General features: G+C 40.7%; 1 protein-coding gene across 1 annotated transcript in view; it reads right to left on the bottom strand.

The window, feature by feature from the left end:
• The window catches only part of IL21R (interleukin 21 receptor), a 52,406-nt gene extending 39,005 nt beyond the window's left edge, over window positions 1-13,401 (bottom strand). The window contains 5 exon segments of the mRNA XM_044677318.1: window positions 605-716; window positions 6,811-6,884; window positions 13,231-13,264; window positions 13,267-13,339; window positions 13,342-13,401. Of these exon segments, the coding sequence (XP_044533253.1) occupies window positions 605-716; window positions 6,811-6,884; window positions 13,231-13,264; window positions 13,267-13,339; window positions 13,342-13,401 (353 nt within the window).
• Window positions 13,402-25,280: the final 11,879 nt, after the last annotated feature.

Here is a 25,280-nt window from a genome sequence, read left to right as displayed (position 1 = left end):
GGGAGGGGGGAGGGAAGGGCAGGACAACAAGAATCATATAGCCATGGAAAAAATAAAAAAATAAAAAAATAAATTTTAAGGGGTTATTGAACTGAATAGTTGGTGGATGGATATATTTAATTCATTCCAGCTGCCTGTTGGGTACCAATCAATCAACAAGTTATTTATTAAGTGCCTGCTACAAAGCACCAGGGATATAAAGGCAAAAGTGAAACATTTCCTGCTTGTTCCCTTCCTTTGGATGTTCCATCATTACCTTGCCTCAGTCTTAACATGATAACACAATTGATTCTTGGACTGATAGAAATGAATTTCAAATCATTTTAATCCAAATCTCTGTCTCTGTCTGTCTGACTCTCTCTATCTCTCTGTGTGTCTCTGTCTCTCTGTGTGTCTGTCTCTTTCTCTGTCTGTCTGTCTCTCTGTGTCTTTCTGACTCTCTATGTCTCTCTATCTCTGTCTCTGTGTGTGTGTGTGTGTGTCTCTCTCTGTCTCTCAGTCTGTCTTTGTCTCTCTGTCTCTCTGTCTCTCCATCTCTCTCTCCCCACCCCCTCTCTTTTTTACTCCTGCACTCCCTCTCTTCTTTCCTATCCTTGGCACTTACCACTCAATGGTGAGGTCAGGGGGGGTCTCAGCATGGCCGGGCTCCACCTGTAGGATGCACGTCAGAGTCTGGATATAATCTGTATAGCAGGTGAGGTCCTGGTAGCCAAATGCTAGGATATTTAGAATGGCAAGAGAGGAGAATGTTGTCATGGAGATTCTGACTGATATGCCCCTTGGGATTGGGTAGGATAGCAGGTAGTAAGTAGTAGGGGCTAGTAGATTCCCCCCCCCCCCCCCCCGTCCCCAGCTTATTGGCCCAGGGAGAGAAGGGTAACAGCCTAGGGTGGCAGGTAGCAGCCTAGCTAGTCTGAGCTGGCTAGTACTGTAAGGGAGAAAAAGGGGTTTTATGGGTTCAATATATTAAAAGATGGTCACCAGAGGGTTGAACTATTATCAATCCTCAATTAAGAATAATCTCAAGTCAAAATTGACTTTTATGGTTTTTTTATTTTTATTTTTTTATTTTATGCAGGTTTTTCTAGAGATAAGGCTTAGGAGCATTACCAGGGGGCTCCCTGAGCAGAAAGGGGTTAAGTGCAAGTGGAAATGATTTGGGTTTCTATCAGTTTAAGCTTGATGGCTTTCATGGGCAAAAATGAAATAAAAGAGTCTGGGTTCGAATTTTAGTATATCGGAGCTGGAAGAAACCTTAGAAAATAAAACTTGGGACATTCAAAATGAAAGTGATCTTAGAACACAGAAGATAGTTGGGGAACAGGATGCTGGAGCTGGAAAGGACCTTAGCAAAGAGAATATAGCATGTTAAAGCTGAAAGCAGCTTGAATAATCATCAATTATGAATTTACAGAGGTGGCAACTTGTTCTCTGAAAGGGGAAGTGCTAAATTAAAGGCAGGGTAGCCTGTCCTAGGTCAGGCAGAAATAGAGTCAGTGTCTCCTGCCCTCCAAGTAAGTGGCCTTTCCTGTATGCCCAATAGTATAAGGACTTGGAGCCTCGGAAGTGAAGGAAACATTGTGGATGTCTATTGACAATGGAAAGACCAATGTAAAGCAGAGGGTTCATACCAGGGAATCAGTGGCACGTGAAGTCAGAATGCTTTGAATGGCAGGCTGAATTTGGGGGCTTTATTCTGTGAACAGTGAAACTCTCTAATTTCCCTATTCTGTTTTTTATCTTCTATCTTAGACGCGATACTAAGTGTCAGTTCCAAGGCAGATGAACAGTATAGGCTAGGCAATTGGGTTAAGCGTCTTGCCTAAGGTCACACAGCCAGGAAATGTCTGAGGTTTGAACCCAGGACCTCTCCAGGCCTGGATCTCTATCCACTGAGCCACCTAGCTGCTTCCCTATTTTTCTTAATGTTACTATCATCTTCCTTCTCATTTGGGCTCAAAATCAGAAGGTGGTGTGGTCTAGTAGAAAAGATCTGAATTAGAAGTCAGCAGAACTGAGTTTGAAACCTGGATCCACCATTTGCAAAGAGTGTCACCTTAGGCAGGTCATTAGACCCCTCTGGACCTCAATTCCCTCCCTTATAAATTGAGAGGCTTGAAGAGTCATCCTTGATTCTTTTTTTCTTCCTCATCCCTAGCACTCTTATTTACCTATTTACCTAAGTGTCTATTTAGGTACAACCTAAATGGTTCCAAATAAGCTCATCACCCTGCCCCTTCCATTTTACTAAAGTCTTGGTGACTTTTTAAAAATCTTTTCCTTCTGGCTTAGAATCAGTTCCAAGGCAGAAGAGCAGTAAGGGCTAGGCAATTGGGGTTGAGTGACACTGCCCAGGGTCACACAGCTAGAAAAATCTCGATGACTTTTAAGGAAATAATATTTTCTTAGCATTTGTTTCTCTGTCTCCCTAATGCCCCTGTGCAATCTGTGCTACACACTGAAGCCAGAGTTATCATCTGAAAGCACATCTTTCCTTTATTCAAGTTCTTTCTTGCCTACAGAATTAAATTCAAATAGTCTTATCCTGCCATTAAAAATATTCCACAATCTCACCCAAATCGACCTTGAGGCAGCAGATACCAAACGTTCTCCAGTACGGCTGGCACCAGATTAAAATTTAATTGGGAAATATTTAACAAGATCAAGAAAACATAGATAGCATTTCATTTTAAAATTAAGTGAATGTGCAGTCTACAGGGATCCTTCTGTATGGATTACTGGCCCTCCTTTCTGTTTGAGTTTGATGCCACAAGAAGAAAGCAAGGAACTGGGAGTGAAGACACAGGGGCTCGAACTCACCTCAGTTCCATTACTGACTCACTAGGTGAATTTGGGCAAGCCACTTCCCCAATATGTAAATCGTTTCCCCACATGTAAAATGAAGCGGTTTGGACTAGCTCATCTCTGAGGTCCCTTCCAGCATTAGGGTTCTATGATTTCATTCAACCCTATTTCTCACAACTCCCACATCCTCCAGGTACTCAAGCTTCTCTCTCTTGTCCTCATACGTACTATGTCTTTCAGTCTCATACCTTTGTGTAGACTCCCCACCTGAAAGTCTTTCTGACACCTACTCATCATCCTTCAAGACTTAGTTCGAGAGTCAGAAACTTCCTCTAACTGAATCCACCCCACAGAGTCTTTCCCCTTGCTCTGAACTCCTGCTGTCTATGTATAAACTCTGTTCCACTCAATTTGCCTACTTGTTATCATGGAATATCACAATTGGAAGGGACCTGAGATCCTCTAGTTTATTAACAAGTCATACCTGTTGGGAATTCTCTCTATGGCATATTTGATGGCACATAATATGGTGCTTGGTACATAGTAGGTGCTTAATGAACATTTATTGACTATTAAGTGTTGAGATTTAATTTCCCCTTGAAGACTTCAGTGAGGGGGGGACCCACTAGTTCTCAAGGCAGTGGGGTGGGGAGAAGTTTTTCTAAAATATGAATGAATCTCTGCAATTGTGGGATTGAAATGGTTACTAGTATCTAAGGTTGTATGGATCTAGACCTGTGCTGGTGAACATATGGCACATGTGCCAGAGTGTGCTGCAGGGGCTGCTTCCTTCCCCCTCTCCATGCATGCCTGAGGACATTTCTCACATCACCCACCCCTCTGCCCAGCAGCCCAATGGGAGTGCTTCCTTCCTCCTCTATCTAGGATAAGAGGGGTTGGGCTCACATGCAGTATGAAGGTTGCAGTTTGGGCACTTGGTCTCTAAAAAGCTCACCATCACTGGTCTAGACATACCTGGAAATTCTGAAACTCATTTGTGAGTAGTTTATTTTTAAAATTAGGTTAGGAACTCCAGTCCTAAACTAAAATATGTTGGGGTTAGTTCCACACCCCATAGTTGTTGCTCATTTTTTTGTGCTTGGTTTTGAAGGATAAAGAAAAAGGGTATCAAATATTTTGTTGGTACAAATCTTTTTAACTCAATATTTTCATCAAAAATAAATGGCACTTTACATGGAAAAAAAATCCCACTCTTGTACAACTCCAATATTTTTTCCTTCTCCTAAATCCTTACCTTCTATCTTAGAAACAATATTATGTATTGGTTCTAAGGCAGAATAATGATAAAGGTTAGGCAATTGTGACTAAGTGATTTGCCCAAGATCACACAGCTAGGAGCTCCAATCTTTAGAAAGGGCAGCTAGGTGATGCAGTAGATAGAGTACCTGGCCTGGAGTTAAGAAGATTCATCTTCATTAGTTTAATTCTGGCCTCAGACACTTACTAGCTGTGGGACCATGGGGATGCCACTTAACTGTGTTTGCCTCAGTTTCCTCATTTATCAAATGGGCTGGAAAAGGAAATGACAAAGCACTCCAGTGTTTTTGCCAAGAAAAGCCCAAACAGGGTCACAAAGAGTCTGACACTATTGAACAACAATCTTTGGGGAGTTATTCCTTGCCTGGAGCTGAAATCTGCCTCTAAACTTCCTGAGGTTGCTTCTAGTTCTGCCTTCTGGGGCCAAGCAGAACAATTCTAAACCTTCTAATACCACCTGCTAAATACTTCCTCATCCAGAAAACGATTGAGGATTGAGGGAGTCAAATCTAGGGCTGCAGGTTAATGTACAAAAATGCAAATGTTGAGTTTTTAAGGATTTGTCTCTCAGAGCTGTCTTAACATGAAAAATGTGTGTTGTAAATCCTTGAATGGGAATAATACAAAAGGGATTACTTTTGAGGTAACAGGACAAAGAGAAAACAGTGGATCTGGTGTCTGAAGACTAGATTTGAATCTGGGTTCTGAATCTTGTTAGCTGTGTAACCCTGGGCAAGTCATTTCATGACTCTAAGTCTCAGTTGCTTCATCTATAAAATAGGGATAATAATACTTGCACCATCAACCTCCAAAACTGATTTTGAGGAAAGTACTTTGAAAATCTGAAAGTACTTTATGGAAATATAAGCTATTTTTATCATGGCTGTATCTCTGGATAAGAAAATCCCCCCAAAGAAGTAGGACAGTAGATGGGCAAGATAATTCTGTGGAGCAACTTGGTGCCCTTGGAGAGGAGGCTGTCCATTTAGAAAGGGAAAATAAAAAGAGTGTGACATCTGTTTCCTGCCCAGGCTATTTGTATCCCTTTGGTATTAAAAAAAAATCAGTGTAGGGGGCAGTTGGGTAGCTCAGTGGATTGAGAGCCGGGCCTAGAGACGGGAGGTCCTAGTTTCAAAGCTGGCCTCAGACACTTCCCAGCTGTGTGACCCTGGGCAAGTCACTTGACCCCCATTGCCCACCCTTACCACTCTTCCACCTATGAGCCAATACACAGAAGTTAAGGGTTTAAAAAAAAAATCAGTGTAAAATGTCACCGAAACAGTTACAGGCAGAGAAGCTGGTCCCCACTACAGTTCCTCCCTCTGCCTTAGCTCCATCACCTTTATGTGTGATAGGCTGGTTCCAAAGACACCTACACATTTTCACATATGTCATTATCCTCTGTTGGAATGCCCTGTGCTCAAAACATGCGTGTTACCTATCCCCTACCCTCTAAAACCCCCTTTCCCCATTTATATCACTCTATGACTCCAGGTTCCTTTTTTAGCACTTAGGAATGCTAGACTAATTTTGGAAGTTAAATGCAGTGAAATAAACCATTGTATTGGGAGTCAGGAGACCTGGGTTCCAATTCTGGCTTTGCCATTAACTTTATGCATGAACTTAGGCAAGTAGCATCCACTCTCAGAGCCTCATTTTCCCCACCTGTAAAAGGAGGATCTTGGATTAGATGATCTCTAAAGTTCTTTCCAACTAGAGCTCAAACTTCTTCCAGCTCTAAATTTCTATTTTCTGCATTCTTAGGTCCCTTTTAATTATATCATTCTATGTTTTGGGGTTTATTTTAAGTCATTTTCAAACATTGAAAAGAGGTTTACAATAATTTACATAGAAATATTTTCAGAGTGATTGTTCTTTGGGATATTTTTATGTTCTAGAGTCTCTTTCCAGATTCGATATTTTCTGTTCTAAGTTCTTTTCTAAGTTTTACATTTTATGTTCTTAGAGCCTTTCCAGCCCTGATATTCTGTTCTATGTTCTAGGGTCCCTTCCAGATCTGACATTATATATTCATGTGCATTTATGTGAAATGAGTTCTGTCTCTTTTTTGCATGTATGCCTGTTTGTCCTATCTGCTCTCATTTATTTACCCAAGGATCCAAGATTGTCTTTTCCTTCTTTATTTTCCCTGAGTCTCTATTTTAAGGCTCTGCCCTGGGGTGTCTAGTACCAATTATTGATGAGAGCAGAAAAATGCTGTGTTATCCAAGCATAGCAAAGGTTTAGGATTATTGAGGGAGTCACTGAAATCAGACCGAAGGAAGGATTTTCCCCAATCATTAGGACCAAGAGACACTGCAGTGGGCTGCTCAAGCAGGTTATGAAGTCCCCTGCCTGGAAAAGTCCTTGGAATCAGATAATTCTCTGGGGGTTGGGTCTCTCTGAAAACAGGGGGAAAGACTAGATGACCCCTGAAGGGTACCCCCCCCCACTTCTAAGATATTTACATCCTGGGTCTCATTGAGTGATGATGGTCAATCACATCACTGTGGGGGCAAAATGTTTATACTACCTCTTGGGACTACTGGGAGCAAGATGCTTTACAAATCTTAAAATGTTTTATGGATTTGGGCTAGGACTATTATTACGCCTACACCCACATACTTTCCATCTAGGGGTGACTAGGGATGGACAGGATCTCCCTCTTCCCAACTCTTCCCCCTCCCTCAGGCAAAAGGCAGGTTGACATCTGAGCTGAATACTTACTGAAGTGGAGTATCAGGAGGAAGGAGATAGTCCAGCCAAGCTGACCAGGGTACATGCTGACCCCAAAGGAAAGCCTGGAAAACAATAGAGAATGTCAGCCTTTTTGTTGTGAGTTGGCTGAACTGGTTGGGGGAGTGCAGTATGAATGTGGGTGACCTAGGTGACTAGGGTTCTGTCCCTACTTAGCTGTATGTGAACTTGGGTGAGTCCATCAAACTCTTTGGGCCTCTAGGATTTCAAAGGTCTCTCCTAGCTACAACATTCCAATTAATTACCCTTTATACTAAGAGAAACATGGGCAGGCTATCATAATGGGGTAAGAGTTTGCCTTCCTTATCTTCCCTATTTCCATTTCCTACTTTCTGGCTCCCCAAAGTCCTCTCTTGCATTTCTCTAAACTCAGGACCTCTCTCCCTCCACCCGCAGAACCTTACCCTTATTCTTTGGAAATATTCTTACAACCTGCTCATTCTTTTTTTTTTTTTTTAATTTTATTTAATTGATTAATTAAGAGAATTTTTCTATGGTTACATGATTCATGTTCTTTCCCTCCCCTCTTCCCACTTCCACTGGGTTTTACATGTGTCATTGATCAAGACCTAATTCCATATTATTGATATTTGCATTAGGGTGATCGTTGAGAGTCTACATCCCCAATCATATCCTTATGGACCCATGTGTTCAAGCAGTTGTTTTTCTTCTGTGTTTCTACTCCCATAGTTCTTCCTCTGAATGTGGATAGCGTTCTTTCTCCTAAGTCCCTCAGAATTGTTCTGGGTTATTACACTGCTGCTAGTAGAGAAATCCATTACAATAGATTGTACCACAATGTATCAGTCTCTGTGTATAAGGTTCTCCTGGTTCTGCTCCTTTCACTCTGCATCAGTTCCTGGAGGTCCTTCCAATACACTTGCTCATTCTTATGTGGTAATGGCAGCTAATTCAATTGATCAAATAACGTAATAATCAACTAGTTAATGAATATCTTCCTGCAGCCCACCACTGTTAGGTGTTGGAATTACATAGACAAAAAGGGAATAGTTCTTGTTTGCCCTCAAGGAGTTGAGATTCTTGAATTTATGGTCTCTTTCTAAGAGAATTTACATTTTAACAGAGGTCTTCAATATCTTTTTGTTGTTGCTTATTCCTTTCAGTGAGGTCCAACCCTTTGAGACTCCATTTGGGATTTTCTTGGCAAAGTTGCTGGAATGGTTTGCCATTTTCTTCTCCAGTTCATTTATAGATAAGAGTAGGGGTTGAATGACTTGTCTAGGATCACACAGCTAGTAAGTGCCCGAGGCCAGATTTGAACTCAGGAAGAAGAGTTTTTCTGACTCCAGGTGTAATACTCTATCTACTGCATCACCTACTGCATCATTTCTACCCCATTCAAATAACTTTTGTTTTTCTTTGCTGAGGGAAACAGTGGGGAATCCTTCAAGTGCATAGAAATGAGAGCTATTATCATTATAGTATCATTAGACATTTTTATTGCTCCGAAGACCATACTGGATCTGCTTGCTTGGCTCACTCAGCAGCTAAGCCCCAGTGGGTTTGGGCCTCAGATTCCTGACTACTATCTAAAGGTAGATTCTGACTTGGACTGTGAGTATTCTATACTGAACTTGTCCTGTGTGCCTAATACTGTGCTTGGACCTGAATCTGAGGTAGTACAAGACACAAAACACATGTATACACACACCCCAGTCAGTAAGAGAACAACATATTTAGAATCATAGATTGTCAGAGCTGGAGGAGACCTTAGTTCCCAGGTTTATTTTTGAGATCTGATGAAGTAAGATTGTGTCCAGCTCTGGGGATCAAGGAAGACTTCACAAAAGAAGGTATTATTTCATTTGGGCCCTGAAGAATCATAGGATCCTAGATTTAGAAGATTTAGATTTAGATACTGAGACGCACCTCAGAAACCACTGAGCCCAATTCCCTCCTTTTACAAAAGAAGATACTGAGGCTGAGGGAGGGGAAATGAATTGTACAAGATTGCTGAGATAGAAAATGTCAGCTCTAGGATTACAGTCCAGTTTTTCTAAGTCTAGATCTTACGACCTTTCCATTCTATCATGTTGATTTTCTGGGTGTTCCTTAGGAAGCCATCAGCTCTCAAATTCTGATTGGTCCAGACTACTGAGCCCTCCCCCAAGTTTACCAAACCTCCAAGCTCACAGGCCTCTGGAGAAAGGAGAAGGCCAAGGGCAAGGAGAAGTGGAGCCCATGAGAGTGAAAATCAGGGTTGTTGTGGGGAGGTACCAAGGTGAAAAGAGCAACAGGGTTGAGATGAGCTAGTAGGGACTCCCCAGAAGAGGAAGAAGGGAGAGAGGAGGAATGTCTTAGAGGGGGAAGAGCTGAAAGAAGAGGGACTTCCCAAAAGGGAACATTGTAAAGAGTATTCTTTGCTTCCCTCTTTGTACCTAGGACTCGATGGTCTCCATTCTCTTTGCCTTCAGTCCCTTGATTCTTTTCTGAGCTGTTAGGGAGGGGAACAAACTGTTCTGTGTGACTCAGGTTGACACTGAGAAATACCATTCAGTCATTGATAATCCCAGGATAGACTCTGCATTCTTTTTTTGTCTCCCCCAATCTTCTAAGGAGTTGGTAGGACTTTTCCAAACATCATACACTTAGCAAGTGACAAAGCTGGGACTCCAACTTTTTCCACTCTAATATGATGCCTTCTTGAAAATGATCTCTCCTTTCTCCCAGTTATCAAAGTACTTTGCCTGAACATTTCCTTCATACTTACCTCTCTCTTCCTTATGTCACAGTTACTTATATACATGTCTTAATCCCCTCCCCAATTTTATTATAAACCTCTTATAGTAGAATGTGTCCTATCTTTGTCATCAGTGTCCAGCACAATGTCTTAAACGTAGTAGACATTTAATAAATGTTGGTTACAGTCATAGGATTTAAAGCAGGAATGGGCTTTAGAGATTATCTAGTCCAACATACCTCCAGCATTTAACAGATAAAGAAATAGAGGTCCAGAAAGGGGAGAGGATTTGATCAATGTTACACAGGTATCAGAGCCAGGATATGAATGAAGAATAGATCTCATCAGCTCCATATAATGGAAAGCTAAATGTATTTTAAGTCAGAAGACCTAAATTCAATCCTGACAGCCATTTACAATATGTATAGCCTTTGGAAGGTCTTTCTTAAATTTAAAATTTAAAATAGACAAAACAACCTCTAAATTACCTTCTAAATCCCATAATGCTATTGGGATTAAGGAGTGAGGAGTTTCAGGTTCCTAAAAAGACCAAGTGAATGTGAAAGGGAGATTGCAGATAGTCATCTACACTTTTATGGTCTTAGGACACTATATCTGCTTACTCAAGAGACACCCCATAGATCAGCAGTGTGGAAAGGCTGTTGGGCACAAATTGGTGCTCTCAGCCCTAATCACACACAGATTTTAGGTACTTTGAAAAAGAGCACTGAAGAGCAGACAGTAATACATACAATGGGAGGCAGGCCAGGGACCACTTGCCCCTGAGACCTTGGGGAGAAAAGGGTGCAGGAAGGTAGAAGAGATATAGTTAGGAGTTTATGGTTCCAAAGTATCTTGCATCCTTTTCCTAGCCTGAGAAACTTGGCTTATCCTTTCCCAAACTTGCCAAAGAGTTGCCAAAGTCCAAGAAGATCTAGCACACAACACAGAACAGAGTGTTAGAGTCAGAAGGGACCTTAGAGGTTGTCTAGACTGGCTTTACAGATAGATCACTGGATCATAGATTTAGAGTGAGAAGGGGAAGGAAGGGAATAAAATATTTATTAAGCACTTACTATGTGTCAGACACTGGTCTAAGCACTTTAGAGATGTTATCACCAACCACATTGTCATTCATTTGAAGAAACTGAATCCCAGAGATGGGAAATGACTTGCTGAGGTTGCCCAGCAAGTCAATGACAGTGCCAGGACTAGAATCTGGGACTTCTCACTCCCCATCCAGTATTCTTTCCCTGATATTATGCTTCACTCTCTGAGAGTCTGGTTTCTTAAAGACCCTGGGAATATGGCTTATGCCAACTTGTATGCCTGATTTTTTTTAACTCTTAATTTCTTTATTAGTAACAACTCTAAGACAGAAGGACAAAAGATAGGCAAACAGGGTTAAGTGACTTGCCCAGGGTCACACACCTAGGAAATGGCTGAAGTCAGATTTGAATCCAGGTCCCCCAAACTTCAGGCTTGTCACTCTCTCCTCTGTGCCACCTCACTGCCCCCTGCATGCCTGATTGAATGAATATATTTCCTTGTGTTCTCAGGACCTAGCAGTCCCCACAATTCTCTTTGGACCCAATGCATGTATGTATAGGTATGTACACATGTATGATGGCTTATTCAGGAGTAAAGAAGCAAAAGTCAGATATCCTTCCCTAGTCTGAATAATGACCTCTTTCTCACCTTCTGACCTGCCAGAAGATACCACCATGATACCAAGCCATGATAAGAGAGCGAAGAGAGCAGATGAAAGCTCGTGACAGCAAGAACAGGCCATTAGTTCTGAGACTGGACAGCCCCTCCTTCCCCATCCCCCATGCCCTCAACCATCTGTTTGTTTGATTTCGGGGAATATTCTTGTTTCAAAACTTCCCAGGTTTACTCAGAGTCATTTGAATTGCCTGTAAAAAACCCCTTTACTGTAGAGGCAGATTGGCGGAAGCTAGTAGCCTCAGTGGACCATGAATCCCTCCTAAAATCATTCACTGAATCATGGCAGCCAGTAGCAAATGGGCAGAGAGGTTGAAGAAGAAGCAGCTCAGGGGGATTAAAGACAACTCTCCAGACCTCATCCCCCCTGGGGTCTGCTATCACTATCTACAGCTTTCTCTTCTCTCACACAAACCACTCATAGCGCTTCTGTCTAGATATAGCTGTTTTACTGTCTCAAGGCCATACTGGCCTCGGACCCATCTCCCCTCCCCTTCCCCCAGCTTCCCCACCTCCCATCCTTTCTCCTTTTCTGGAGGCCTTGACCCTTCTGAGATCCTCAGTGAGATATAATAGATTCTAGTGTCAAAAATTTTGAGCTGGAAGGAGACTCAGAAGTCATTTAATCCAATACCCTTATTTTTATAGATCAGGAAGTCTGAGGCCACATAGATCTTGAGTAGCAAAGATGCTAGGGAGAGTGTGGAAGGGACCCCTACTAGACTCTCCTCATGCATTAGACTGCCTTGTACCCCAAGCATCCTGAGCCCCTTCCTCCCCTCCTCTTTAGAAGAACCACCAAGAAATCTGTCATCAGACCCAGTTTGGAGACCAGGAATAACATCTTAATAATTATCCCTAATATCCATACAGGGCCTGAGAGTTTCCAAGGCACTTTTATAGCTCATTTAATCCTTGCAGTGACAAAGATTATTATCCCCATTTTATTGATTAGGAAACTAGAGAAGTTAAGGAAGGGTCTTGCCCAAGGTCTCATGGCTAGTAAGGGTCAGAGTCAGGTTTTAAACGCATGCATCTTTTTCCCACTTCATCCTTTTATTAAGGATGAAGACTTTCTGCTAATAGCATGAATATTCGTCCCTGGCCTAGACCCGGCATCTACAGAGCAGTTTCCCTCCTTGGAGCACTTTGCCCAAAGCTCAGGTCCTCCAGATAAAGCTAAAGCACAATTTAATGGGCATGTTCCAATTTTAAGAGTCTGTGATTCAGGGCTGGAAAATACTGCTTCCTCTAAGAGGGGTCCTAATCAGTCTCTTTTCCTCTTCTACTACCTCTTGCAGATCAACCTCCTTCTGTCCCAGCCTCCACCAGAACTGAAGCTGCTCTTTTCAATTTTTCTTGAATTGTTTAGACGCTGATATTCTTAGAATCAAGGACTGGATCAGAGATCCTCAGCTCCTAGAATAAAGTCTGCCATCTCTGTGTCCCTTTACAGTTTACAAATTGCCTCTCTCTTTGCAAAACCGTGAAGAGGGCAGGGCAATTAAGACACAAATAAGTCAACCAACTTTCTGACAATCATGAGCATGGATAGATTATCCAGAATTTGAACTCAGGCCTCCAGAGCTCTTTCCAGCATACGTGTTCAAATATTGGTTGATCAACAAGCTAAATTCAGTTTGAATGCTATTGAGAGACAGTGGTGAGGAATCCAGTGACTCTTCTTGCCTCCTCTTCCTGGCTTTCCAAGTTAGGAAGATTCCTACCTCAAAGATTTTAGGGCATTAAATGGTATAATGCTACAAGCACTAACTCCGTAGTCAGAAGACCCAAGTTCAAATTCTCCCTTTGATCCTACCCATTTGATCTTGGCCAAATCACAGTTTCCTCATCTGTATAATGAAGACTAGATGAGATCCTTTCTAACTTCTTATCTATGACACTATGATCCTATGATTTCCCTTGGGATCTTGGCCTCCTTCCCTGACTCCAACCCCCTTTACCTGTTGGTTCCTTCCCTGAAGCTGCAGGTCTGCTACTCCTCCATCCGTGTGGGTTCCTGCTCCAGTGCAATTGCTGCTGCTGCTGCTGCTTAAAACAAAGGCTAAGAGATGAAAGGAGATGCCCCTCTGCAGCCTCAGCCTCTGGGAGCCAGAAGACTGGGAGAGACCCATGGAGAGTCCCACATTCCCCACAGACTGCAGGCTGATAAAGGGATTTCTATCTCCTATTGAAAAGGACACAGACCAGGCCTTTAAGAGTAGCTGCTCTCTATCTTGGAGGAGGTGTTACAGAAACCTCATGGGGAAAAGTGATTGGCTGATAATAATCATTTGCCTTTGTAGAATTTTAAGGTTTACACAGTATTTTTTTTCCTTCTAACAACCACACTTTGCAGTAAGTAGTGTATCCAGAAGTAGCCCATTTTACAAGGCTTAGAGATGAAATTCCCCCAGGATCATCCAGCCTGTAATGCCAGATCCAGTGTTGGAACTCAGGTCTGACTCCATTTCCATTGAGTTTCTTTTTCTTTCTTTGATTCTTTGTTTGTTTGTTTGTTTCTTTCTTTCTCTCTTTCTCCCCCCCCTCTCTCTGTCTCTCTCTCTCTCTGTCTCTCTCTCTGTCTGTCTCTCTCTCTCTCTGTCTCTCTGTCTCTCTGTCTCTCTGTCTCTCTCTCTCTCTGTCTCTCTCTCTGTCTCTCTGTCTCTCTCTGTCTCTCTGTCTCTGTCTCTGTCTCTGTCTCTGTCTCTGTCTCTGTCTCTCTCTCTCTGTCTCTCTCTCTCTCTCTCTCTCTCGTCAGCCTTTTCTCAGTGACTCTCCTCAATCATCCCCTCTAGGTGACCTTTACTGTGCCCCCCACCAAGTCCATGCTGAGTAGGCAACAATCTAAAAAATGCCATAATTCCCTTTCAAGTAATTTAGGAGAAATGTGGTACAGATTTCTTCCATCTCGATCCCCCCAGAAGCCACCTTGCTCTCATCTCACTCAAACAAAGTTTTAAAAAATCCTCTGAATCGGATCCTTCCTTTTCTTCTTCTCTTCCCCTCCATACCCCACCCCAAACCACAGGATTATAATCTCCAGTTGAGGGAAAGAACATCATTGCATATCTATGAAACTGTTATCCTATGAGTCAAGTATCTCTGACTGACTATAAATCTGGGACCAGGGGATCCCAGGGATGAGACAGAAAGGGAGTTACCTGGCTCTTTTCCCCCCTCAGATATCCATTCCACTTAAGCGAGTAATCCAAGGAGAACCCTAGGATTTCTGGAAGGATGCAGAGCAAACTAGCCAGTTGAAGATTGCAGAGATGGAGACTAGACTTGCTGAGGGACTCAGCTCAAGGACAGGAGGACACACAGGATGCCTGTCTAAGCCAGACTGAAAGGCTGTTCTGAACTCTATGGTCCGGCTAGTGCCCCCATTCAGTTAGCCAGCCAGCCAGCCAGACTGTTATTAGTTCCCTGGCAGACCACAGGCAAGGAGGATGTGGTGAGATCCTCAGTAAGTTTATCACCAGCACCGCCCACAGAGCTTTGCTCATTCATAGTCATCTGTCACTGTGAGAAAGAGGTGGGAGAGCACCCAGGCAGCCTGGCTTGCTAAAAGGTCACTTGACAACAAGCTTTTGGGGCTGGGGACTGCCGCAGCTGGGGAAGCTAGTAGTTATCACCCTCTAGTGAGACACAGTTGGAGTATTGGTTCTCAAACATGTTGATAATTCCTGACATTTGACAAAAATTTTAGAGTTTCCACAGCAATCTCTTATGCATTATCTCATTCAATGTTCACAAAAACCTATTTTAGAGGTGGAGGGACAGGGCAGATCAGGGATTATTTTTTTTTCTGATTTTGCAGATAAGGAAAATTGGACTCCGAGAGGCATGGAAAGAGCACTCGATTTGGAGGCAGAGATCTAGGTTCAAATCCTATCCCTACTGTTTTATCAGTGTTACCTTGGGCAAGTCTTTGGGTCATTTTCTGTAAAGGGCTTGAGTTAGATCAGATGTTTTTAACTGGAATCCAAGAACTTGGATTTTGAAAAAATATTTTGATAATGGTACTTCAGCATATGTGGTTTCCTTTGCGATCCTATATATTTTATTTCATGCATTTAAAAACATAGACTTCATCACATCAACATAGGGGTCAAGGTTCCTGGATCACTCCCAGCTTTAAAAAAATCCAAAGATGCTACAGAAAGAATCCTCCAGAAAGTTGTCCTAGATCAAGGATCAAACTCAAACAGAAATGGGGGCCATTACAATGGTGCATAGGAATCTTTGCATATCACATATTGACTTAGAAAACAATAAATCAACATTATCTATGCTCTGTTGTATTTTTATTTATCTTGTTAAATATTTCCCAATTACATTAAAAAATTAATTCCACTTGGAAAGAAGGAAGGAAGGAAGGAAGGAAGGAAGAGAAAAATATGCTTTAGTTTGCACTCAGAGTTCATCATTTCTCTCTCTGGACTTTGATAATATTTTTCATCACAGGTCCTTTTGGAATTGTTTTGCATCATTGTATTGATTAGAATAGCTAAGTCTTGTAATTGTTATAATATTGCTGTTACTGTGTACAATGTTCTCCTGGTTCTGCTCACTTCACTTTGCATCCATTCACATAAGTCTTCCCAGGTTTTTTTTTTTTCTGAAACCATCTTGCTCAGCATTTCTTATAGTGCTACAGTATTCCATTATGATCTTATCCCATAATTTGTTCAGCCATATCAATTACATTTTAATCTGATTAGGGCTACACGCTGGAGTCCTGCAGTATAAGTGTGTCACTTCTGGCTAGATGACTTTTAAATCCAAGGTCACATAAAAACATATCGAATGAATTCTGGGGTCTTCTGACTCCTCCTTCAACATTCTTTGGATTCTGCTACCTCTCAATAGACTGGGAAGCTCAGTCAGAACTGAGGAGATGAAATTGAAGGAGTATATATTTAAAGCATTGCTCTTAAGTTAAAAAATCAGTTGCATAAGTACAGGGTTAAGGTGGTCTAACTTGACAGCAATTCATGTGAAAAAAGACCTGGGGTTTTTAATTCAACCACAGGCTGAACTTGAGCCAGCAGCATGACAGGGCTGCATTTATAGAAGTCAAAAGTCCTGATCAAGAGAACTGATAGAGTCACTATCCTCTTCAATGGTTAGAGTACCTCAAGTATTGTGTTTGGTTCTAGATCCTACATTTTAAAAGAAATAATAGCAAGCTGAAATGCTCTGAAAGGAGAATCACAGAAATCACAGAATCTGAGATGGATTTGATCTAATCTTTGTGCCTTTATCCTGAGATGATCTCCAGTTTATCCTGTCTATAGCTTGTCTGTCCATAATTGTTTGTATGTGGTCTCTCCCATTAGAATGTGAGGTCCTTAAGAGTAAAGATGTTCTTTTCCTTTCTTTGAATCCCAGAGCACAGTGTCTGGAACATAGTGAGTATTTGATTAATGTTTATTAACTGACTAGCTAGATGGGACTTCAGAGGCTATCTAGTCTAGGCATAACTGATTAAAAAAACTCTTCTACAGCATTACTGTCAAATGGTGTTTTAGCTTCCTTTCCAAATTCAGACTACTTCCTGTGATAAACCATTCTATTTTTGAACAGTTTTAATTTTTTTAAGTAAGTTAAATTTTTTCAATTACAGAACATTTATTTTTGCTCCTTACCTGCTCCTCTTTTACTAAGAAGGAAGGAAAGAATAAAGAAAGAGAGAAGGGAAGGAGGGAGGAAAAAGGAGGGACAGAAAAGAAGAAAGAAAGGAAGAGAGGAAAGAAGGAAGAAGAAGGAAGGAAGGGAAAAGAAGGAAGAGAAGAAGAAAGAAGGAGAGAGAGGGAGGAAGAAGAGAGGGAAAGCAAAACCCGTGTAACAAATATAAGAATAGTCAAGCAAAACAAATTCTCACATTGGTGATGCCCAAAAGTCTGTCTCATTTTATATATTTAGACCATTAACTCTGTCAAGAGGCAGGTAGCACGCTTCCTCATCAGTCTTCTGGAATCATGGTTGATTAGATTTCTTAAGTCTTTCAAAGTTGTTGATTTTTGCCATGTTGATATTATAGTATAAATTGTTCTTCTAGTTCTCCTCCTTTACATTTACATCCACACAATTCTTAGATTTCTCTGGAATCATCTCTTGGGTTATTTCTTATAGCATAATAGCATTCTATTACACTATTTTGTTCAGCCATTTCCCCAAAGTTTAGTTTGCAGCTCTTTCACCACAAAAATAGTTGTTATAAATATTTTTGGTACATATGGTTTTTTCTCTTTCTTTGATCTCTGAGGTTTAAACCTAGTAGTAGTATCTCTAGGTCAAAAGAATAGTAAAAGTTTAGTGACTTTGGGGGGCATGGTTGTGCTCTCTTGAATGTACTTTTTTAACTTAATTTTTTTATGAACAAAAATCCACCTTATTTCCCTCCCCCTTGCCCATTAAAAAGAAAGAACAAAACCCTTTAACAAATATTCATAACCAAGAAAAATAAATTCCCACATTGGTTATGTCCAAAAAAATTTGTGTCTCCATGTAAAACCCAGTGGAACTGCTTGTTGGCTACAGGAAGGAGGTTGGAGGATGGGAGGGAAAGAGCATGAATCATGTAACCATGGAAAAATATTCTAAATCAATTAATCAAATACAATTTTTCAAATAAAAATATGCCTTAATTCACACTGTCAAGAGTAAAATTGAACAAAAATGTAAACTGAGGCTCCTTTCTCCAAACAGGATAACATTTTATTATCAGAGCCAGTGACTTGAGAATAAGATGGGTCAATAACTTGCTTCCATTTATACCAAAGACACAGAATTGAAGATGCAACTCATTTTTTATAAGCATAGAACAAAGAACACAGTACAGGGTAGGTAACATAGTTCAGGAAACGGGCACAACATGATTGGTTGGACATTTGGTAATGAGGGGCTAGCAATGACTTCTTCCTTCCTTCCTTCCTATGACTTGAACTGTTCATTGTTTGAGTCCAGGTGCAAGATCTAGAGGTAATAGATCAGACTTTTTGGACAGCAAATCAGATATCCTTTAGGGAAGGATAGCCTGGTGGTGTAAAGATAATAGATTCAACTCTTACAGCAAAACATGTCCCTGAACATTAGCTAACTTCCTTGAGGCAAGAGAAGAACAGTGATCAGCAGAACTGGATTTCTGGACTTCATCCATTACAGACCAGCTGAATTCAGAAACAAAGAACTCTAACTAAGGCAATTAGAAGACAAAATCAATTAATTGTAAATAGAATCAATAAAAATGACACAGAATCAATTTAAACTTCTCAACATCTTCACTACATCACCCCTCTCTTAGGAAGCTATATGTTTCATCCTGAATCCTTTGGCATCATAGTTGGTCACTGAATTGACCAGCTTCCCTGTCCCTCCTCTTTCCTTGTTGACTGAAATATATATCTGCATCCAACTGTGTGTGTATATTATCTTCCATCAATCAGCCTAATGAAAGAGAATTTTAAATGTAGCCTGCTCCCCTCACCCTCTTTCCTCATGATATAGTCTTCTCTTTGCACTTCTAAATTATATGAGATAATTTCCCCTACTCTTTTCAATGCATTCCCTTCCCTTCCTTTCTTCTTTTGAAGATAATCAAAACATTAAAAAACAAACACTAAAACCCACTCCTGGATCTTCTGTCTTATTAGTTCTCCTCTATGACTCCTAGTAATGAAGGGATGTTTATATTCTCCCTATTATATGAGAATGTAAATAGTTTATCCTTGTTTAGTTACTTATGTGTGCTCGTTCATATTTAACTTTTTATATTTCTCTCCACACGTGTTTATGTTTCAAAATTTCTGTATCGCTGTTCTTTTATCAGTTTTGCTGGGGTTTTCTCATTTATAAATCAAACTTTTTTTTTATCATTTTGTAATTTCATGTTATGCTTGTAAAGAATAAATGAGGGTTAAATTGTATTCCACTATGGTCTTAGGATGTAATCACCTAAAATTCTTTAGTACCTGCCAAGAACAGGTGCACATGGTTGAACTAAACCTTAATAAATAGTTCTTCCATTCTATGCCAGCATTATCGATGTACCTAAGACCTGATAAACTTGCCATTGAAGAAAAAACTGCTTGGCAGTTCTGAAAAATAAGTTCTGAGAAATAATTGTTTTAAGTATAAGTTATTTTTAGATACCTATAAAAATCACTATGCTTAAAAATAAAAAAAAATTTAAAACATTACTGTTAATTATTGCTGAGTTCTTTCATAGTCTCTTACACTAGACTGTCTATGTACATATTCTCCAACTGCTGCTGTTTTCCTCTTTTCAATAAATTTCAAAATCTCAATAAATTTCTATTATGTCAAAGATTGTTTCCACATAGGTTCTTTTTAACCTAAGACAAACTTTCTGCTCCTTTATAGTGGTGGCTGCTAAATCTTGTGCGATCCTAACTATGGTTCCTCAGAACTTGAATTCTTTTTTAAAAAATGCCTTTTGCCCTGCTAACTATTCATGTAAAAAAGATCTTTGGTATTTAGTGGATTGAAAGACCAATATGAATCAATCATGTGACACCGGGGGCAAAAAAAATCTTAGCCTGCACTGAGAGTCATTGGTGACAAGGACTAGAGGAGCTGGTGCCTTTGTACGCTTCCTGCTCAGACCACATCTAAAATACTGTGGTCATTTCAGTGTCCATTATAGAAAGGACAAAGATAAACAAGAATGTATCCAGAAAAGGCAACCAGGATGATGAGAGGAGTAAGACAATGGTCTCCAAAGTTGGAGGTGGGGAGAAGGCTGCCCTGACCCCCACATGTAATCAGCTAGAAGGTGGAAAGAGATGTCACAGCCCATCTGCCTATTCCTGCTAGAGGCAGTTGACAGGCTTGTCTCTAACACAGCCACATCTACCTTTATCCTCCAATGCTTCTCTCATTCAGACTCCTCTCCCACAGCTGTGCAAGCTACCCCTGTCTGGGCCAGGCGATAGCCTTCCAGGGCATTTATAGCCAAGCCACTATTGCAATACTGATGGCAGCAGCTTCAGAGATGCCGGTGAAAATTGCCATCCCCCAGCTTCCTCGTTCTCTGTCCTTCACATCATGTGGTGATTGCTGCAGGGGCATCTCAGACAGTTGGCTCTCTGCCCTAGTGCACTGACTGCTGGCTGAGCCCTACTTCACCTTTTTTGGTTTGTTTTCTGTGGGATAGATTGAGTCTCACTGGATGATGAGACAGATATGGATAGGCTGTCATTTGCATCTCAGATCTTTTAATGTTATCTTCCTACCTACCTCACCCCCCCAACAGCCCTTTTCCAGCCTTTTCTATTTCTATCAAGGGAACCACTAGCTTCCAGTCACCCAGATTTACAATCTCAAAGACATCTTTGACTTGTCCTCCTACACGCTCACATCCTCACAAATACACTCAAGTTCAGGCCCTCGCCACCTGGATTTTATTAGTAGACCCTTAATTGGCCTCCAAGTTTTCTCTTTCTATCCATCTGATATAGCTTCTAATGTGATTTTCCTAAAGAATAGCTCTGGCTATGCCTCTCCCCAAGTCAATCAATCCCAATGGCTCCTATTGATTCTAGCATCAAATATTATTTTATCTTTATCTCATCCATATTTAATTGTTATTTTTGTGAACATTTATCCATTTATATGTTATAATGCTATCTATAACTATAGTAATACATATATAATTAAAATATACATATATAATAAAAATTTTCAATTAAAAATAAAATAATTCAATTGAAAATTGAATTTTTTCATTTTTAAATTTGAAAATTTTTTCAATTGAATTATTTTATTTTTTAATTGAAAATCTTTAATTAATTAATTAATTTTGAATATTTTCCCATGGTTACATGATTCATGTTCTTTCCCTCCCCTTCAATAAATAATATTTTTAATAAGCTAATATCCATATGTTGAGAGTGTGTGATAAAAAAAACTAAAAAATTTTACTGATAGGAGTATATAATCAGAAAAGTTTAAAGACCATTATTCTCATGACATAGTTTCCAGAAATAAGAAATGATAGCTTGAGACTGGGCCTTTAGCTGTCATTTTCTACATTGTCTTTCTTTGCTTGGTTGTGGGTAACTAAACATTGATTCTAAGACAAACCTTCTGAGAGTGGTTAGTTGTAGTGCCGTGAGAGTTCATGAGATCTTGCAATCATTTTTCAGTGTTTCTTAAAGAAGATGACCACCAGCCAGATAATGAGTCCCTGGCCTGGCTTGCCAGATGATGTGAACCCAGCAGAAATAATTTAGACAATGCAGAGCCAAGATGAAATACAGATCCTATTTCAGCAGTAATGCAAACTGCATTGCATTCCTAAGTTTAGGTCCCAATCTCCTAGGAGAATATAATAGTAGTTATAAATGAGTGCTGCTTGTTTAAGTTTTTCTGTCAAGGTGTGCTTCTTAGTTCTTCGTATTTAGCATTTTGTATGTGTGTGAAGGAAATTGATTTACATTGTATACCCTGTTCTTCCTGTCTTCTTCCCCCCAGTCTCTTTTGGGAGACATAAGACATGAACTGAATCCAACCTTTTTCCTTTTCTTTTCTTTTGTTTTCTGTTCTGACTGGATCTTCCTATCTCATCCAGGCTAGAAGTATACAAACCACTCAAGGACCCAATTTGAGTGCTTTTTTGGCATGAGAACTTTAGCCTGATCCATTTTTTCTGTCTTGGGCTGGTTCGCTCTTCCTGATGTCACACCCCTCCCTATTTCCCTCTTCCACTCCCAGGGACTCCCTGTATTGGTGCTTGATTTAAAGATGCCATATTGGCTTGGCCTTCTGAGCTCAAATGATCCACCATCCTGGGTCTTTCAGTAGGAGGGATTGCAGTCATATGCCACATAGTTGACAACACTTCCATTTAAGTTATTTCCCCATAACTCTTAAGTGAGAGCTTAAGAACCAGAGAGTTCAAGGAGACCTTTCATTGTAGAGGTAATGCCCCCTAAGACTGAACAAGAGTCATGAATGCTTGGCATCAGAGATGAAAGAGACTCTTTAGTAGAGAGAGAGTAAATCATCCAGATCCTCTAAAAAGGTAATGGTTTATTGTTGCATGGAGATGAAGGAACTAAAATTCAAAGATATTAAGCCCAGGATTTCTAGCCTGCTAGTGTACTCGGAAGGGATATGAAAATGACATGGAAATGACTTCATTTCCCATCAGGCTGGGAAATGTTCCAATTCCTCTGGACTGGACTCCATAATGCCTGCAAGAAATCTCATCATCAGGAAACTCACCATCTTTTGGGATTGTATCTGTCTGGGTACTCACACCTCATCAGTACTCTCTAATTGGAAAGCTAGAGGACCAAGCAAAGAACCCCTCCCAAAGCCCTTATTTAAAGGGAGCTACCAAGCTAGCCCTCTCCTTTTCATTTCCTTCTCCATTACTCTTTTGGAATCCATCACACCTACACCAGCTACCTTCTCTCCCCTTTCATCTTTCTTTCGTGTATTGTCTTCACCCAATAGATTGTAGGCTTCTTGAGGGCAGGGACTGTCTTCATTCCTTTTTCATATTTGTATCCCCAGCAACTGGCATATTGCCTGGTAAAGAGTAGGTTCTTAATAAATGCTTATTGACTTGCTGATTGTTAGTTTAAAACCGTATTACTAAAACACTATAACTATGCTTTACAATTTCTGCATTACTTCAATGCTGTTAATCTCATTATTACCATCATTACAATTATTAATGAGGACACGATTCTATAACATTTATGAGGTTTACAAAACACTTTTACCACAGCAACCACACGAAGTAGGACGTCCAAGTATTATTATTCCCATTTTACACAGAGGAGGGACTGAGTCTCAGAGAGAATAAATAACTAATTAATAGACATGATCTATACATGTGAGGCTAACATTCAAACTCATCTCTTAATTCTGTTCAGCCCATGAGAGAAGCTTTTCCCTGGCAGCTTTTGAGCAAGGAGAAGAAGAAGAAGCCTCCAGGTGGCAGCCTTTAGCTTCTCACCTGGGGCTCCATATGGCCTCTGACGCATGGCGCTACTATTCCTACAATTGGGATTATAATTCTTTCCTGATCTTAAATGAGTGAGAATTGGGATAAAATGGACCAAGACCTAATTTGGTGAAGTCAAAGGGGCCAATAGAAGTCTCATAACTCATGACCCATATCAACCAAGCTAGGTGAAGAGTCAGCATAGCTCCTAAAGAATAACCTGCTTGACCCAACCTAGCAGCAAATTGGCCCAACCTTTATACATCACACTCTGCAATCAAAATATTCACTCATTTATTGGTTATAACTCAGGAAATGAGCTTGGTGGGAGGAAATGTTTTCATTGTGGAGTCATTTCAGTTGTGCCTGACTCTTTATGATCTCATTTTAACATTTTCTTGGTAAAGATTCTCCATTTCCTTCTCTAGCTCATTTTATGGATGAGGAACTGAGACGAAGAGGCTTAAATTACTTACACGGGATCACCCAGCTAATTAGTGTCTGAGGCCAGATTTGAACTCATGAAGATGTCATCCTGATTCTGAGCCCAGAGCTTTATCCACTGGGCCATATAACCAACCACCAATGGAAATATTGTTAGATATCACTTTGAGTTTGAGCCTGCTTTCCCCAGAGCGGTAGTGTAGAATGGTGAGAGCGTTCAGGGAAGTATATGCTTCCTCAGTAAATTTTCTTTTGCAAATGTTAAAAAAAATAAAGGGAGAAAGGCAAGTCAGGGAATATTACCTCCATCTTACATATTAGGAACTGGAGTCTCAGAGAAGTGAAGCTATTTCCTCAAAGTTACACCACCTATGAATGACACAACTTGGACCAATCAATCAATCAATCCAGAAACATTTATTAAGCACCTACTCAGTTCCTTTGGCTTGTAGTCCAGTGTAATCAGTCTCGAAGGTGTCTCTGAGGTCTGACTCAAAACCCCAGCAAGGGAAACTAGATGCTGCCTTCAGTCGAGTTGGGCCCTGGCTTCAGAAGCCCGAGATAACTAAAAAAGAGAAGAAATAAGTTCATTTTTCCAAGAATCAGTGCCATTTGCAGAAGAACTGTTCTCTGACAAACTCAGACTCTTTTCCTAGCCTCTGAAGAGTTTCGTCTCTCTTTGAAGGAAGTGTTGATGAACTCTCTTGTTGGACCTTCCACAGAAAGCCCTATCTGGTCAGGGGACCAGAAGGGAGGAGATAATGGGGAGGACCTGAGGAAACTATGTCTTTACCACAGACCACAATCAGCCCAACACACCTGGAGGAGTGGGTCCATAAACTATGGAAGAAAGGGAGGGAAGGGTAAAAGCACTTAATGCGGTGTCTGGCACATATTAGGTGCTTCTATAAAAGCTCGTTCCCTTCCTTTGTTTAGGAAGAACAAGATCAATGTTTTTAATATCGAATGGGTTAGGAGCACTGGGTAGAAGTATGAGGGAAGCAGATTTGGGCTCAATTTACAAAAGACCTTAATAACCAGAGCTATCAAATAATGAGAAGTCAGTAAATGTGGTGGAAAGACCCAGGAATTCCAAGTCAGAGAACTGAACCAGAAGCAATTGCTGGACTATTTGGTCTTGATGTGATGCGAAATTTCCCTGTGATCATTGTTGTTCAATTGGTTTTCAGTCTCATCTGACTCTTCATGACCCTTTTGGATGTTTTCTTGGCAAAGATACTGGAGTAGTTTGCCATTAACTTTTCCAGTTTATTTTACAGATGAGGAAACTGAGGTCAAGAGGGTAAAGTGACTTGCCCAGGGTCACCCAGACAGTAAGTGTCTGAGACAAAATTTGACTCCAGCCTAGATGCTTTATCCATTGCTCCACCTAGCTAGAACTGTTCAAAAATGACTGCTTCAGGAAATAATTTTTGTTGTTGTTCATGTGTTCCAGATAGAGATGTATGAGCTGGAGACATGGGATGCAGACCCAGCAGAAGGGCCAGACCCAAAGAGAAACTCATAATGGCTCAATATCCAGCTAGATAAAGGCACCCTGGGCAGTAGTGTTGTGGGAGAGCT

The sequence above is a fragment of the Gracilinanus agilis genome, chromosome 1 (genome assembly GCF_016433145.1).
Source record: "Gracilinanus agilis isolate LMUSP501 chromosome 1, AgileGrace, whole genome shotgun sequence".
In the NCBI taxonomy this organism is placed as follows: domain Eukaryota; kingdom Metazoa; phylum Chordata; class Mammalia; order Didelphimorphia; family Didelphidae; genus Gracilinanus; species Gracilinanus agilis.
The sequence above is the reverse complement of the archived record's forward strand: the minus strand, read 5'-3'. Positions and strand labels throughout refer to the sequence as shown.